General features: G+C 32.5%; 1 protein-coding gene across 1 annotated transcript in view; it reads left to right on the top strand.

Moving 5' to 3' along the window:
- LOC145276776 (uncharacterized) overlaps nucleotides 1–16,563 on the top strand; it is a 140,532-nt gene that overhangs the window by 90,738 nt on the left and 33,231 nt on the right. Inside the window, exon 4 of the mRNA XM_080128051.1 lies at nucleotides 5,522–5,624. Coding sequence (XP_079984177.1) covers nucleotides 5,522–5,624 — 103 coding nt within the window. The remainder of the gene's footprint in view (nucleotides 1–5,521; nucleotides 5,625–16,563) is intronic.

Here is a 16,563-nt window from a genome sequence, read left to right as displayed (position 1 = left end):
GGAGGCACTTATGCATGTGTCTGCATTTTGATTGGAGTCCGTCCTTGTTATTTAGTAAATTATTTATATCAGAGTATTTCAATACGGCAAGTTTTTCTCCATGCATAACCTGCATACCTCTTCCTTTTCTTTGTATACTGGTGATACGAGGATCGTTTCAAAAGTAAAGCCTCCCGTTGTTTTTACTAAATAAGTTGAAGAGCTATGAAGACTGGAGTGGTACCATTAAAACGAGTGACTTTTTTGTGCGTCAGAATTTATTTTTCTACATAGTCACCACCATTCTCAGCGTACTTTTGCCAGGAATTGATTGACACATCTCTATGATAGGAATTGCTTTCTTAGAGTTTCACACTGTCACTATCTGCAACGGAGAGATGAAACTCTCAGGTCATGAATGCATAAGTTCAGTCTTTATAACATTGCAATTTGCTATCTCATCTTATCCATTCAGGCGGAATAAAGAATAGGAGGCATTACTTTTAGAACGACCTTCGTATATTAACAATTTCCCACTCTATTAGTGGATTTCCCAATTTTCTTTAATGTTCTGTGTGTGTGTGTGTGTGTGTGTGTGTGTGTGTGTGTGTGTGTGTAGCTAGTGCTGTTTGAGAAGCTCATGGTTGTTGTAATGTGTTCTCCGTTTTCTACTAGTTGTATCAAAATACACTTTTCCATTGTCAACTTGGCCATAGTTTTGTAGACTGTTCTTCGTATTATAAATTTACAATGGAAAAAATTTATCCCTTGTCAATGTTTGCTTTGATATTCATATGATATAACTTCTGAATTGGCAAACTTAAAAAAAAAAAAAAAAAAAAGTTTAAAACTAGAAAGTTAAAAGGAAAGAATAAAAAAAAAAGTATCAATTGGAAGAAAATGGTTTATTATAAAAATAGATCAGTTTTTTTAATTTTCCATAAATAGTTGGTCCGGCAGTTTTTTCTACTCTCTCTCTCTCTATATATATATATATATATATATATATAATTTGTTTACGTCTTAAAAATAGGTGCGGTATTTGTTAGGAAAACCTAATTCCTTGATCTCCTAGGTAAGAGACACTAATACCGAATATTTCATTATCACTAAAAAACAACAAAATAACCTTAAAAGTGATAAAAATAGCTAATATCAACAGAGGCCCGTAGCATAATGGTATACGTACTCGACTATAAAACCTATTGTTCGAGGTTCGAGCCCTAATACAGTCAATCTATGCTGATGAGCTATAGAGCAGTGAAACTTATAGTACTGTTTAAAAAAGTAAAATAAAAATAAATAATATATATATATATATATATATATATATATATATATATATATATATATATTAGAATATTCATCCCTAGATGGGTATAAGCAATAAATATTGCATTAATTTGAAAATTTTGGTTATTTTTTTCTATCTTTGGGGCATATGATACAGTTTTGGTGCCCCCATCCTAAATGATATAGTTTTAAAAATATATCTACCCACAGTAATACCCTGTTTCTTAAAATATATATTCCATAATTCATAATAAGTTGAATAGTTAATTTTTATGAAGTACATATTATTGATGCTCACGTGTGCACTGATCCTTTTAAAAATGCATTACTTAATATAACTCAAATTTGATATAGATTCACATCGTGGAGACCTTGATTAATTCTTTATTCTGTTAAGTTTTTTGAATCTAACTTAGTTTTTTTAGGACTGGTTGTGTAGGCACACCTCCTAAATGGTAAAGTTTTCATAAAATAAATAATGTGCCCATATTACTCATTGGGTTGCTGAGAATATATAATATATTTCAAAATTCATAATGATCTATCCATAAAAAATAGAAACTTATATATCTACTACCCAAATTTTTAACATTTATAAAAAAAAAAAAAATGTGCCCCTGTTACTTATCGTATTTATAAAAATATATATTTCCAAATTAATAATAATGCATTCGTTAATTTAGGAGATTGGGCTGGTGTATCCGCTACTAGTCTCTCACTCCTGGACAGGGTTCAAAAGACAGTCGCCAGCCTGATAGGTCCTGAACTGTCATCTAGTCTTTAGCCTCTGTCCCATCGATGAAATGTTACATCCCTCTGCCTGTTCTACAAGTATTTTAATGGTGGATGCTCCGACGAACTACAAGCCCTTGTACCCCCCTCGATATTAATACCCCCGACAAACCTGACAAGCAGCACGATCCCACCCCTACACAGTAGAGATCCCTAGATGGAAGAAGGCCTTCTACTCTAATAGTTTCTTTCCCAGAACTGCTAGACTTTCAAATGCCCTCCCGGGTTCCTGCTTCCCCAACTGTACTGACATGCAGAAGTTCAAATATACTGTGACCAGACATCTTGCTGCTCAACACCCTTTATCGCAATCCTGCAACTTATGGCCCTGATAATAGCCCCCTACATCAAAGTGTCACTGTGCCTTGTTAGGGGTGAAAACGGAGGAGAAAAAAAAAACAATATATAAATAAGTACACATACCTAACTTTATATATATACTAGCAGGCTGATCGGCATTGGCCGGTTGTAAAATATGCATAAATATTATATTTTAATTAATACAGAAACTAAGACTTGCAGTATTATGTTTTTTTTTTTTTTAAACAGTTCTTTTCTTGTAAGTAAAAAAAAAAAAGATACTTGATCTGAGATCAAAACAAAAACCAGTGACAGTGAGTCAAGTATGATAACCAGATTGACATGACCTTTACAAAGGGTTTTTAAACCTACTCATTCTTAGCATGTTTCATGGCTGCGTATGCACATTCATGAAACAATTGACAAACAGATAAGACCCAATAACTCCCTAAGTATCGATTTTTCAATTTTGATCCCTTATCAGCTGGATGAAAACCAATTAAAGTTTTCCATGTGTCTGAATATTATATATACCAATTTCAAGTCTGTATGTTAAAAATTTGTTGAAGATAGGTTTAGAAGTGTCCTCACTCACACACACACACACACACACACACGCATTCTCACTTTTATAGATATATATATAAACACACACACACACACACACACACACACACACACACACACACACACACACACATTGCTCTTTATTATATCTTTATTAAAGAGTAAGGGATAACATCAATATTACTCTTTTCTTTACATGTATTGCAAGCACTTTTTAGTCCTGAAAATTGTTTTTCTTTTTATTCAAAGTCTCATGTTGATAGTAACTTTCTGTCGAGTAATTATTGATCAGTATATTCGGAGGTCAGGTGAAGATCAATGAACAAAACTGATTTTTTTCTTCTATAAGAATCCCATTTATACAACACTTTTCCAATATCATCTTTTCTGAAACCTTTTTAAACATGACACACATTACGTCTTGCAGTAATAATAGTAGCAATAATAATTTACTAATTTTGGATGATTTTTTCAGGTTTGATATTCTTACTTTGATGTCATCATTCAACGTTGGAAATGTTTTCTCCTTCTGCTCGAACCTCTAGTTGCACTCAATTCATGTTTGCAAGGAACTTTTGTCACTGAGCATAGAAATATCATTGAGTGCAATTTAAATAAAATAAAAGTTTTCCTGCATGGAAAAATTTGGTGACCCTTCTCTTTGTTAAACACCGTTTCCATTTGTAAAAAGACCAAAAACAAAGGTCTACACCCAATGATATTAACATCCTTTTCACCCATTTTATATATATATATATATATATATATATATATATATATGGTGTCCCAATAAAATGATGTATATACTCTTTAAATTATCTCAACTTGCTACATGAATACGCTATACCACATTCCCAAGAGATGTTTAGGAATAAAGAATGGCACTTCCAGCAAGATGGAGCACTTCCCCACTATCATCATGACGTAAGAGCATATCTTGATAGTTACCTATGAAACAGATACTTAGGACAAAGAGGAAGTATCAAGTACTGTCCATGATCACGGGATTTGACACTCCCCCCTGCATTTTTCTCTTCTTTTGGGATCAGGGGATTGGAGGTATGTTCACACCACAAAACGAGCTACAATGAATGAGTTGAAAGCAAACATTGAAAGATGTGTCAGCATACTAATTGAACTGATTATGAACGTTTTCTATTCATTCAGTAGGCATTGTCAGCTGTTCATGGACCACAATAGCCAACAATTTGAACACTTTTGATAATTAGCTGGTTTCTATATTGGTTCAGTGTTTTGATGTATGAAACTTTTCTTTCTTATGATAAATATTGGTTTTATGGTCATATAAAAAGTGCACACATTTTATGGAGACGCCCTGTATGTATGTAATTTTTTTTTTTTCTTATCATTTTATTAAAGCTGAAGAGGGGGCATCCTGCCAGATGCCAGACATTCATCTGCTATCTCATACATTCCAACCGAGAGATCTTTTTACGATTCTGTCTCTTTAAGTACAATTGTTTGAATCTCTCTTGCACTTGGTTCACCGAGTATATTTGCCAGGTTGTTTTTGAAACTCATTTTAGGTAGTTTTTGAAATTCTCACTACTAAAGTGGAAAGTGACCCTTAAAATCTTTTTCAGGATCTTATATTAGAAATATAAAACCTTTAAACCATGTCATTTAGAGGATTTTAATAGTTGTAAAGTTGCTTATGGCATATATGATTTACATGTGGATAAATTGGAAAGACAGTTTGGGTTTTTTCTTGAATCTGATGATATGTATTATTTTAATAACCACTCCAAAAAAAAAAATCAATTGATAAGTATAACCGTTGACACATTTAACAACTTACAGATTAAATGGTAATGTAGAATTTGATGGATGTGTGACGATTTAAAATCTGTGATGGAGGCGCATTTTGGTTAACTCTCAAATTATTAGGGTGGATGTATCCTTCTCAACGGTAATGACTCTCTCTTCTTTAATCCAAGGCAAATAACTCTATTATTTTGTTTATTTTTTAATGCTGGTACCTAACAGTTTTATAGATTAAGAAGCAAAGAATGAATCTTCAATTTGACAAAGACTGCATTTTAAGCAACTACTAAGGTTACTTAGTCTCAAACCCTTAAATATTTGTCAGGAAATGTTTTCCTGGGTTCTTTCTCGATTTGTTTGTCACATTAAAGAATCTGTCTTATTTCAAAACATTGCTTTTACAATGGTTTCATATGGTTGTCGTCATCATCATCCCAATTCATCATCATTTAAGTACATCTCTCTTGCACTTGGTTCACCGAGTATATTTGCCAGGTTGTTTTTGAAATTCTCTGTAGTAAAAAGGAAAGTGGCCCTTATAATCTTTTTCAGGATCTTGTATTAGAAATATAAAACTTGTTTTCTTTTAAACCATCTCATTTAGAGGATTTTAAAAGTTGTAAATTGGTAAATTTGATTTACATGTGGATAAATCGGAAAAAACATCATTCCTATTCATCCAGATCGTTTTTAAAAAATTTTCATCATCCTTTCTCTCTTTATTCGTGTGAACTTTTATTTTTCCACTGCTTTTGTTAATGTTTGTGTTTTGGTTTCATTTTGTCTTTTGTTCCCTTTCCTTTAGAGATGCTGTGAAATGCATAACCTGCAAGCTTCATCCTTCTACTGGTGATGACGTCCATAAACAATATGTTTGCCTCACTTTGGTCCTCTCATTACCAGACACTGTAAGTCACACCCCCTCTTTCTTGTTGCTTTGTTATGCTTACTAATAACCTCTTGCTTACACCGACTGACACCTCCTTCAATTTAGAAGAAGATGCTCTTTCTATAAGGCCTGTTTGTTTACTTTGATTCAAACCCCACTTCCATAGGTTGGTTGACATTTCTGTTCGTTTTTCCGTCTCCAATGTCAATAGGAAAGGATCTATGTTTTTGTAAGCTGGTTATTTTGCTTTGCGGCATATCAAGTTTTTTTTTTTTTTTTTTTTTTTTTCCATTTAATGCTGAATCTTTTTATTCATTCTTAATTTTCATAATTTTTTTTTTTTTTGCTTTGTTCTTAATATCTTCAAATAGTATTACATCATGAGATAAATTTCTATGCAATTCTTTTCAAATATGAACTTATCTTCATATATTTCTATATTGTTTATATTTTTCATTTATCAGTTCTTTACAATTTTCTATACAGAGTAACCGCTTTTAGGAAGTATTGTTATTTTTTTTTTATTCTTTCTTTTTTTTTCTTTTTTTTTCTTTTTTTTTTTTGCAAGCAATTCTTTCTGTGTTTTTATCATATTAGTCCTTCGTCTTCTGATTTTGTAAAATATGTGCATTAGTTTTTCATAAAATTTTGAATAAAAAATATGATGTGCAGAAAGCTGACTGAGTCTAAGTTTTTAGGGTTTGTTCTCCTGACAGCCAAAATGAAAATTTTTATTTAAAATTCCCCAAATTAGTTCTTCAAAATTTACTTAAAGTGAGGATTAGTAATCATTTACATGAATCCAGTACTAATGGCCCACAGTAAAACCCTCCTAAATTGTAAAAAAAAATAAATAAAATAAAATTAAAAAAAAAAACGCAGTTTACCTTATAAATAGGGATACACAAAAGTAGATGTATGTGCTATTTATTTCGTATTTTATGAAATTGTTAATGATGATATTAATTTGATAATTTATTCAAAAGATTAGTAATTAATTTAATGCAATCTGTTAAATAATAACCACTACAAATTATACTTTAATCTAATCTATTAAATATTAACCCCTACCCACTACACTTTAATCCAATCTGTTAACTATTAACCACTACACACTAGTTGATAGAACTTTAAACAATTTCATTATTTGGAGTTTAATTTACAATTTTGTTCTGTATAAGCCACTTTGGTAACCTTATCATCATAGTCGTGTCCATAACTAATTATCACATTAATATTGTTCCTATTTACTTGCCTCCTCACGAGGGCAGAGTTAAACACTAGGTCGATTTCTTGTTATATGGAGAAAATCCAGCTCCGGAAAAGAGGGCATTCTAAATAGGATAAAAAAAAAAATTGTCTGAGTCATGAAGGATTTCTTTTTCTATTGACCGAGGACAGTTCTCTATCACTATCATTATTGCTTTATCTACTTGATTTAAGAATATTATTTATAATTCGTAGAACGTGGATCTTGGATTTACTTTTGGCAGTCTTGTAACTCATGCTTCCCTTATTTTGTTCTATATTCCATGAGCGATGTTTCTGACAAAGAAGGGGGAATGGCTGTTTTCTGGATTAAAATCTATTCCATCTAACACTTATTGTTGACAAGTTTTTGATCTTGAAGTAGTATTTTCTTTTTAGCTTCTTACATCAAGTGGCTTCATGCCTTGTCTGGAGCGATTTCCATTAAAAAAAAAAAATGACATAACCTAAAAAGTGAATAAGTGAAATAGTTGGATGAGATGTGGCAGATAAAAAAAAAAATAATCATTATTATCAAAAAAAGAAAATACTTGAAATCACTTAAATGGATGATGTCATAAGGGATGAATAATAGCTTTGGCAACTTTTCAAGAAATAAAACTCGTTTTGTGACATCATCCATATCTTTGGAAATTCTAAAAGGTTTTCATAAATATTCAATGATATATAGGACAATAATATTGTTCTGCCGATCTCATCAGATAATTTAAGTTAAAAATGCAAAAAAAAAAAAAAAAAATGAGATTAAAATAATAAAACAAAATATATAAAAATCTTGTTATTGAAAAATTTATTCAAATTTTCAAAAAATAAACATTATAAACCTGTAAGGAAGGTATACAAAATTTTAATTATCCAACAAGGAGTACAAATAAACAAGAAAAACCTTAATCCATGGAGTTTTGAATAATGCAATTTTTTTCATCAGAGGGAAGAGGTTTTCAAAATATATGATAAATTTTGCAAATTAATGCATTGAAGGAAACAAACCATATGAAATTAATCATATTTGCATCAAAAAAGTAATTTAACAGTTAGTGACAGTTTATAGGGAATCAATGAGATTAAAAAAGCAAGAAGCTATAAAAAATGGTAAAAATCCAATGAGAAAGAGTAAAATCCAGAACAGGATGAATCCGAAATGATCCATTGAATATATATATATATATATATATATATATATATATATATATATATATTAGACTTTTTGCCCACTAAAAGCAGGCAAAAGTTATAGCCCATTTACTTAGAATGAATGTTTTATGCCAAATTGATGGTTGAATATGGTTAAATTTGTGCTCATTTTTCGTCAAATACTAATTACTTATGGATACCATAATACTTAGTTCGCTGCACCTTATCATAACACGAATCCGTACAAAATTTCAGCCAGATCAGCCCAGTAGTTTTTCTTTTCAGACAAATAGTTTGACTGAGAAATATATAACTGCTGTGAAATGGGTTACTTGTCCATTTTAAATTGTTCTAATTATCATTTATCTGATGTTGAGCAAAGACAAGCTATATTTTCTTTTAAGAATTTAATAAATTCTATAAGAAATTTTTTTGTTTCGAATTTTTCTTCTCTTTCCACTTTTGGTAAATTCTGTTTTTCTCTAATTTTCATAGTATTTCATTAAAATCTTGTAATAAAATCAGGTTACATTATTAAAGCAAAGTTAAATGTTCTGTTTCATCTAAAGGAATTGCAGATATCTTCAAAAAATAGAAAATGATTTTGTTCTTCATATGTCCCTCTTTCTCTCTATAGCAATGCTATCTCCGCTTACATTTTCCTTTCCTCCACCACACTAATAAACATATAAGAACTTGCATAATATACATTACTTGCTTTTCCTCTTTTCTCAGCACAGAAAAATTTTCCTTGTGATAGAATTCTGACCTGAAACAAAATAATTTGAATCGACTACAACAAAACACACTTTTAAAAATAAAGAAGATTGTCAACTGAAAAAAAGTAATAAAGTTTGACAGAAGTTTGAAACCATGTAATAAATTGTATATAATGTGATTATAATTGTGACAGCTTTAATTTTCAGAGTTACAAATTAATTTGGGATTTTAAAATGTCATAAAAAAAAATTTTATAATAAAAAAAAAAATCAGAAATTTACAAACACAGATGAAGAAAAAAATCTGTATTACAGAAACAGTTTTGTTTGCAGAAAATATAAAAGAAGCAGAAATAGCAACACTTAAATTTCAATTAATATAAAATGAAAAAAAAAAATTGAAGGATGGCTGCTGTTTATGTATATAATATCTTAAATGTTTTCAAGTAATTAATGGCAATAAGAAAGTTTTTCGTGGATACAGATCTCATAATTTACACCATAGAACACAAACAAATTGAATGAGATACATTTACATCAAGTAAAACTGAAACTATCAAAATGGTTGAGGATTTTAATTTTTTTGTTGTCTTCTGCAAATTTAATTAGTCAACATTTTAAAATACAAATCAAATATTTGAATTCATTAATTATCAAAAGATTGTAGTGAGGAAGAGGATTGATTAGAAAAAATATATATTGGATCAGGGTTTTTTTTTTTATTAAATAATGATTGCTAAATAGATGTAAATATTTGATAGCATTATCAGATAAATGTGTGGATTCATGTATTTAAATAAAGTAGAAATAGATTTTGATTATAAAAAAACAACGTAAAACAGAAACTCATATTTAAAAAGGAAGTATTGAATGAAGTCGTAGACTGAATACATTTGTGTGAAAAAATAAAATCTAATATATAAAAGACAAAATGTGTGTGTGTTTGTATGTCTCACAAAATTTTTGACAGACCTAACCTCACGAGATCGGTATCGTTTTAAAGCTCGGCCCTTCAGACAACAAATATTGAAAAATTGGACAAAAGCATTAATTTCTTCACCCTAAACTGGGCACTTTTCTATAAGGAGGGCTCGTTTTTTTTTGCATCGCCATTGTTACAAGTCATTGTATCGGTTGGATTGACTTAGCTTAATTTCAACATTCTGAATTGCAGTCAGACGATGAAGACCTCAGCAAAGATGTCACTTTTTTTTTTTTTCTTCGCTGTGTGGATTCAAACCTGCCTGCCTACTACCACTTTTTTTTTCTCTCTCTCTCCACCCAAACTGCCTACTGTTGTTTCTCCCCCCCCTTCCACTACCAATTTATTTTTTTTCCTTACTTACATCACCTCTCTACACCCGAGCAACGCTGGGTACCCCCATTAGTGTATAATAAAAACATAACATTCTCCAAACAGACAGAACAAAAAAGTAAGTCAATATTAAGCCTGTATACCACTGCCTGACAATGCAAGGATGGACCAACGTCTTATCTGGGTCTTCTCCACATTATATGAAATATTCCTGAAGTTATGGAAACATTGATAACTCAACAATTATTTATCGGATTAGGCTGAGATTTTGATGGTTGCTTTTATGAAAGAGCATCACATCCATATATCATATTTCGAAAAAAAAAAAAAAATCAGAAGATGAAATTCTGTCAAAATTTCTATTGTAGCTGAACTTTTCAAGGTCAAGTATCCAGGTCATATAAGATGTGGTATTTCGTTGGCTACAATATAAGTCAAATAGTGAGTATCTATGATGAACAGAAACAAAAGCATTGCCAAAACTGATTTTCATCTTTTCTGTGACCTTGACCTAGATATCCTCAAAATTAAATCAGTTTTAAGATCATAACTGATATATCAATTTTGACCAAGTTTGGTGATGATTGGTTAAGTGATGTGGATATTAAGATGTATGTAAACAAACACTGCAACAATCCAACAATTTAAGCTGAAAACATAACCTCATTAGTGGAGATAACTATTAGAAAAATTATCTTGGGGATAGTAATCAACTATTAGGTTAAGAAGAAAGTTTTTGCAGAATTTTAAATTTTGATTTCTAATGATGTATTTTCAAATAAGTTTTTGTTATAATAACTTTACTTTATATATTATTTTAAAGTGTTTTTCACACTATCTAATCGTTTAAGTTACAATTGTTTTAAAACAATTATGTCTTTCAATTTTTTTATAATTATGTCTTTTCTTTTTTTCCATCTTATAAGATGGAAAAAAAAGCAAATTTGCACAATTTTTATATTTCAATTCAAGATAGGCTCAAAGGCTGCTGAAACAACTTTTGATATCAATGAAGCATTTGGCTCAGGAACCATTACTGAATGCACAGCAGAATAGTGGTTTTAGAAATTTCGTGGCGACAATAAGAGTCTATATTAGACGTAATGAATACAATGATTTCCTACCATTTAATAGAGATTGGAAAGACAAAAAAAAAAGCTTGATAAATGGGTGCCTCACGAATCAAGCTACAACCAAAATGAAACGCTGTTATGAATTGCCATCTTCCCTTCTTTTATGCAACCAGAACAACCTGTTTCTCAACTGGGTTGTGACTTGTGATAAAAAGTGGGTTCTTTACGACAACCAGTGATGCTCAGTTCAGTGGTTAGACGCCAATGAAACTCCACGACACTTTCTGAAGCCAGAGTTGCACCAAAAGAAAGTCATGCTGACTGTTTGGTGATCTACGACTAGTCTCATCCATTACAGTTTTTTGAATGCAGACGAAACGATTACAGCAGAGAAGTATTGTCAACAAATGGATGAAATGCATCAGAAATTTCTACACCAACATCCAGCATTAGTCAACAGAAAAAGCTCAATTCTCCACGACAATGCCTGATCACATGTTGCTAAACCGACCCTGCAGAAGTTGAGCAAATTGGGCTACAGAACTTTGCCTCATCCATCATGCTCTCCAGACTTCTCACCTACTGACTACCACTTTTTTAAGCATCGTGACAACTTTCTGCATGAGAAATGCTTAAAAAAAAACCCAAGTGATAGCAAAAACGCTTTCAGCAACTTCATCGCCATCAGAATGCAAGATTTTTACATTACTGGCATAAATACACTTGTTTTTCAATAAATTTTTGTTTGAGCCGAGATATGTTTATCTGAATTTAAAAGTTAAAAACTAAAACAAAAATAAAGTTTGTAAAAAGTTTTGAATTATCCCAAGTCATGAAAACTATCCCAATGCTTTAAGTAAACAAAATAAATGTAAAAACTTTGTGGAAATAAGTGAAACAATTGAAACATGAACGTTGGCTTATTAGAAAAAAATAAACAGTTGTAAATTATTATTCAAATAAGTGAAACGAAAAACTAAAATGGTACTTAAGTCAACAAACCTGAAGCAATTGAATTAAATGAGAGACCAATTGAAACTGTTAAGGGTAAGGGCAAGTTTGTTTGAATTTATTAAGTTTTTTGGAAGAGTTTGATTCACTACAGGAGAATTGTTTTCCTCCACTCTTTATCTGTGCCAAAACCAAAATGTAGATTTCATGAACAAAGCTTCTTTCTTAGTAGTGCATGCCTGTGGAACTCTCTTCCGTTTGCCTGTTTCGCACCTGACTACAACCTGGATGTCTTCAAGTCCAACATAAACAAATTCCTGATGAAACACCCCCTTAAGACACTTTATCAAATCTCTAATACTAACGATTACTATGATACTATCCCATTGATTACTGTACACGCAATAACCCTTATCCCGAGTGGCTTCCGGGCCTTGATAAGTAGTGATTACCTTGTAAAAAAACAAAAAACAAATGTTAATGGAGGAAACAGCAGAGATTATGGCTGAACTAAAAATGAGACATTGACACCATTGTTGTTTAGGTTGAATGTTAATAAAAATATGGAACCTGATGTAATACATCCTAAAATGTTGGACTACCTAATCAAATGAAGGTAATAATTCTTAAGGAAATTCATAAAATATAAAAATTCTCAACCCAAAGTTGGAGACTCATTGCATAAAAATGACAAGGTATTATAAGAAGGCTGACATCATCAGAGATGCTCCATGGAGAAATATCGTTTCTCTTCCTGCAGAACGGCGCGCAAATGAGACCTCTGAATGTTTCAAAACAGCAATTGGAGATCATGTTCCCACGTGGAAGTTCTATATTAAACCCCACTCTCCCCAATGGTTTACTTCTACTTGTGCAGCTGCCATTGCTCAAAGGCAGCATGTATATCACAGATTTATCCGACACAAGTCCGGTACAAACAGACAAAAGTTTATTGAAGCTAGAAGTAGTTGTAAGAAAGAAATACTGACAGTTAAGAGAGAATACACTGAAACTACCAGAAAACGCATTGAAGCGCAGAAATTGGGAACTCATGATTTCTGAAAAATCTACAACAATCTAGTAAATAATGGACAATCAACAATTCCTCCACTATCCAACAATCATGAGGTTGTTTGCATGGCAACTGAGAAAGCTAACATGGACCAAATAAACCACTCCCTCCCTGATTTTCCTTTGCGGACTGACACCACACTAGATGATCTTGAAATCACCCTTTCTCAGTTGTATGATATCATAGAAGACTTAGACACCTCAAAAGCATGTGGACCTGATCTCATCCCAACTATACTATTAAAAAAAAATGCTCCATCGAGGTTGCTCCAGCCCTCTCCAAACTTTACAACAAATGCCTTAACGAATCTTGCTTTCCTGACTGCTGGAAAACTGCTTCTGTGGTATCAGTTTACAAGAATTCTGGTGAAAGAACTGACCCATTAAATTATCGCACCGTTAGTCTCCTCCCTCTTTTCGCCAAAATATGCAATCCATAATTAATCAAGTTCTAGTCCATCACCTTACAGCTGCTAAACTTCTGACTGACCAACAATATGGATTTAGGCAAGCCCGTTCTACAACAGATATCCTAACTGTAATCTCCGAACATATATACCATACACTGGACAAAGCAGTAGCCCTAAGATATATCTAAAGCTTTTGACAGGGTATGGTACAGTGGTCTTCTCAGGAAACTCAGATCATATGGTATCACTGTATAAATACTTAACATAATTAAATCCTTCTTAAATAAATGAAGAATTCAGGTCATAATCTTTATTACTCCTAATATTCATTGGTCCTGGATATGACCTTAAACTATATCCGATGGTGAGGCCCCAGCTTGTGGGCTCTGGGGAGTGTGGAGCCACCCTTTAATTGCCATTGCTCCCAGGTCCACTCTGACCCGGAGTGGTAGTACCTGTTAGGATCCCAACTATGGGTTAAATAGAAACTGACTTGCAAAAAACAAATATATTCTATAAAAAAATTATTTTCAAAATCACCGGATTCGGCATTAAATCACCTGAAAAGGGTTGATATGCCGTAAAACAAAAACAACCAACCAACCAACCTAATATTCATAAATTAACTTCCTGATAAAATTTTCTCTGAGCTGGGCATATTTGCTGATGACACCACACTCTATAACAGACATGGGGGCGGGGAAACGAATGAACACATCTAAGCCAATGGCAGGAACAGTAGAAGAAGACCTCCAATCTGTAGTGGAATGATGAAAAAAATGGATGGTCACAAGACTAAGCTTGTTTCTTTCAATAATTACAAGAAACCTTCTCAACCTCTAATATCTATGGCTAAAGATACATTGCCTGAAAGTACTTCTTTCAAACAGTTTGGCTTAATGTTCACAGAGAACATGAGTTGGAACAGATACATCGAGAGCATTGCCAAGGCTGCTGCGAAGAAGATGAGCTCTCTCTACCATGTCACATTTAGGCTGACGCATCTCTCACTCCTGGACAGGGTTCAAAAGAAACTTGATAGGTCCTGAACTGTCATCTAGGCTTCAACCTCTGTCCTATCAATGAAATGTTGCATACCTCTACCTGTTTTACAAGTATTTTAATGGTATATGCTCTGATAAACTACAAGCCCTTATACTCCCTTGACGTAAATACCCCCGGCAAACTCGACAAGCAGCAAAGTCCCTTCTACACAGTAGAGATCCCTAGATGTAAGAAAGTCTTCTACTCTAATAGTTTCCTCCGCAGAACTGCTAGACTTTGGAATTCCTTTTCGGTTTCCTGCTTCCCCAACTATACTGACATGCATAAGTTCAAATGTAATGTGAACAGACATCTTGCTGCTCAATTCCCCACATAGTATCCCTGCTACTTATGTCCTTGATAGTAACCCCCTACATTAAAGTGCGACTGTGCCTTGTTTGGGATGAAAATGTCATAAAATATTTTGAAAAGGAAACGTTTCACATGACAATACCAACACAACCAATTCATCCTTACGATCAAAAATATGCTGATTAAATATACTGATATATATACTATATATATATATATATATATATATATATATATATATATATATATATATATTAAATATACTGATTTCAGCAAATCTTTCAACATATGAGGTGCCTTAAATAAGTTTCCAGACTTTTTTTTGTACAGGCATTTAAAATTGTCATAAACTTTTGAAAATTCAGTATGTTATTACTATACATCTTATGAGATGACTGACCAATTTTTATGATTGCAGATTCAAATGAACAGCTAAAGCAGGAATTGAAATACACTCTACTAAAGCCTGATTGTCACAGCTGGTGAATTTAAAAAATGCCATCTGGATGTGAGGACACTAGAAGAATGATATGTAATAAAATTCTGGTGTAAACTTGGAAAAAATGCTACAGAAACATATGGAATGCTTCAGACTGCTTTTGGACCATCTTGCATGAATCAAGTATGAGGTTTTGAGTAGCGTAACAGAATCAAGGAAAGCATGGAATCTGTGAGGGATGATGAGAGGTGTAGGAGGAGTAAGAAAGTCAGAACATGAGAGTTGATTGGCCAAATAAAGAATTTCATAGATAAGGATCATTGTGTGTCTATAGAGACAAGAAGTGCACAGTTTGATGTCAGTGTGAGAACTGTGCACAGTTATTTGCGAGGAACTGGAGATGCGGAAGATTTTCATAAAGTTTGTCACAAGAGTGCTCCATCCTTGTCACAGAGTATTTGGCCAAGATGGGCATCAAGACAGTTCCTCGCCCTCCCTATAGATCAGACCTTGCTCTCTGTGACTTTTGGTTATTCCCTAAACTCCAGAAAAACCTTAGCGGCTGTTATGAGACAATTGAGGAGATGAAAGAGGCTGTGACAAAAGTCATTGACACGCTCACACCAGAGGACTCACATGAGGTCTTCCAGAAGTTGTTTGAACGGTAAAAGTGAATTGCATCCGAAAGAGATTACTTCGAAGGGAACTAGTTTTATGTGTATACTATCAATTAAAGTGCCCATACGAAAAAAAAGTTTGGAAACTTATTGAAGGCACTTCATATGTTGGGTTTAGTCAGCTTTTGCTTTACAGATCCATCTCACTATGGATCTGTCATTATGCTGTAGTTGAACAAGAGAGGATTGGTTGAGAGCCCAACACTCACTGCAATATAACTGAGAAAAACTGAGGTATCTTTTCAAAAAATACCAGCCAATATTGGCAACAATTATTCCAAATGGCCATATTTCTTAGTTTTTAATATTGAAACTTTTTTGTTTTTACTATTGATAAATGATTCATAAATTCAGAAGTCACTTTGCTGATGATGTTGAACTACTTGTTGGACAATTATCAAAAGAAATAACACAGATCATTCTAAGTAAGTTGTCATATTTTGAACATTTTAATTTTAAATAGAAATATGTAAAGTATGACATCATTTCAGGACGGGTAAAATTAATTCCTCGAAAAGATGACAGTAAAGATATATTGCTTCTA

This window comes from Euprymna scolopes, chromosome 1 (genome assembly GCF_053919585.1).
Source record: "Euprymna scolopes isolate OS-2025 chromosome 1, ASM5391958v1, whole genome shotgun sequence".
In the NCBI taxonomy this organism is placed as follows: Eukaryota; Metazoa; Mollusca; class Cephalopoda; order Sepiida; family Sepiolidae; genus Euprymna; species Euprymna scolopes.
The sequence above is the reverse complement of the archived record's forward strand: the minus strand, read 5'-3'. Positions and strand labels throughout refer to the sequence as shown.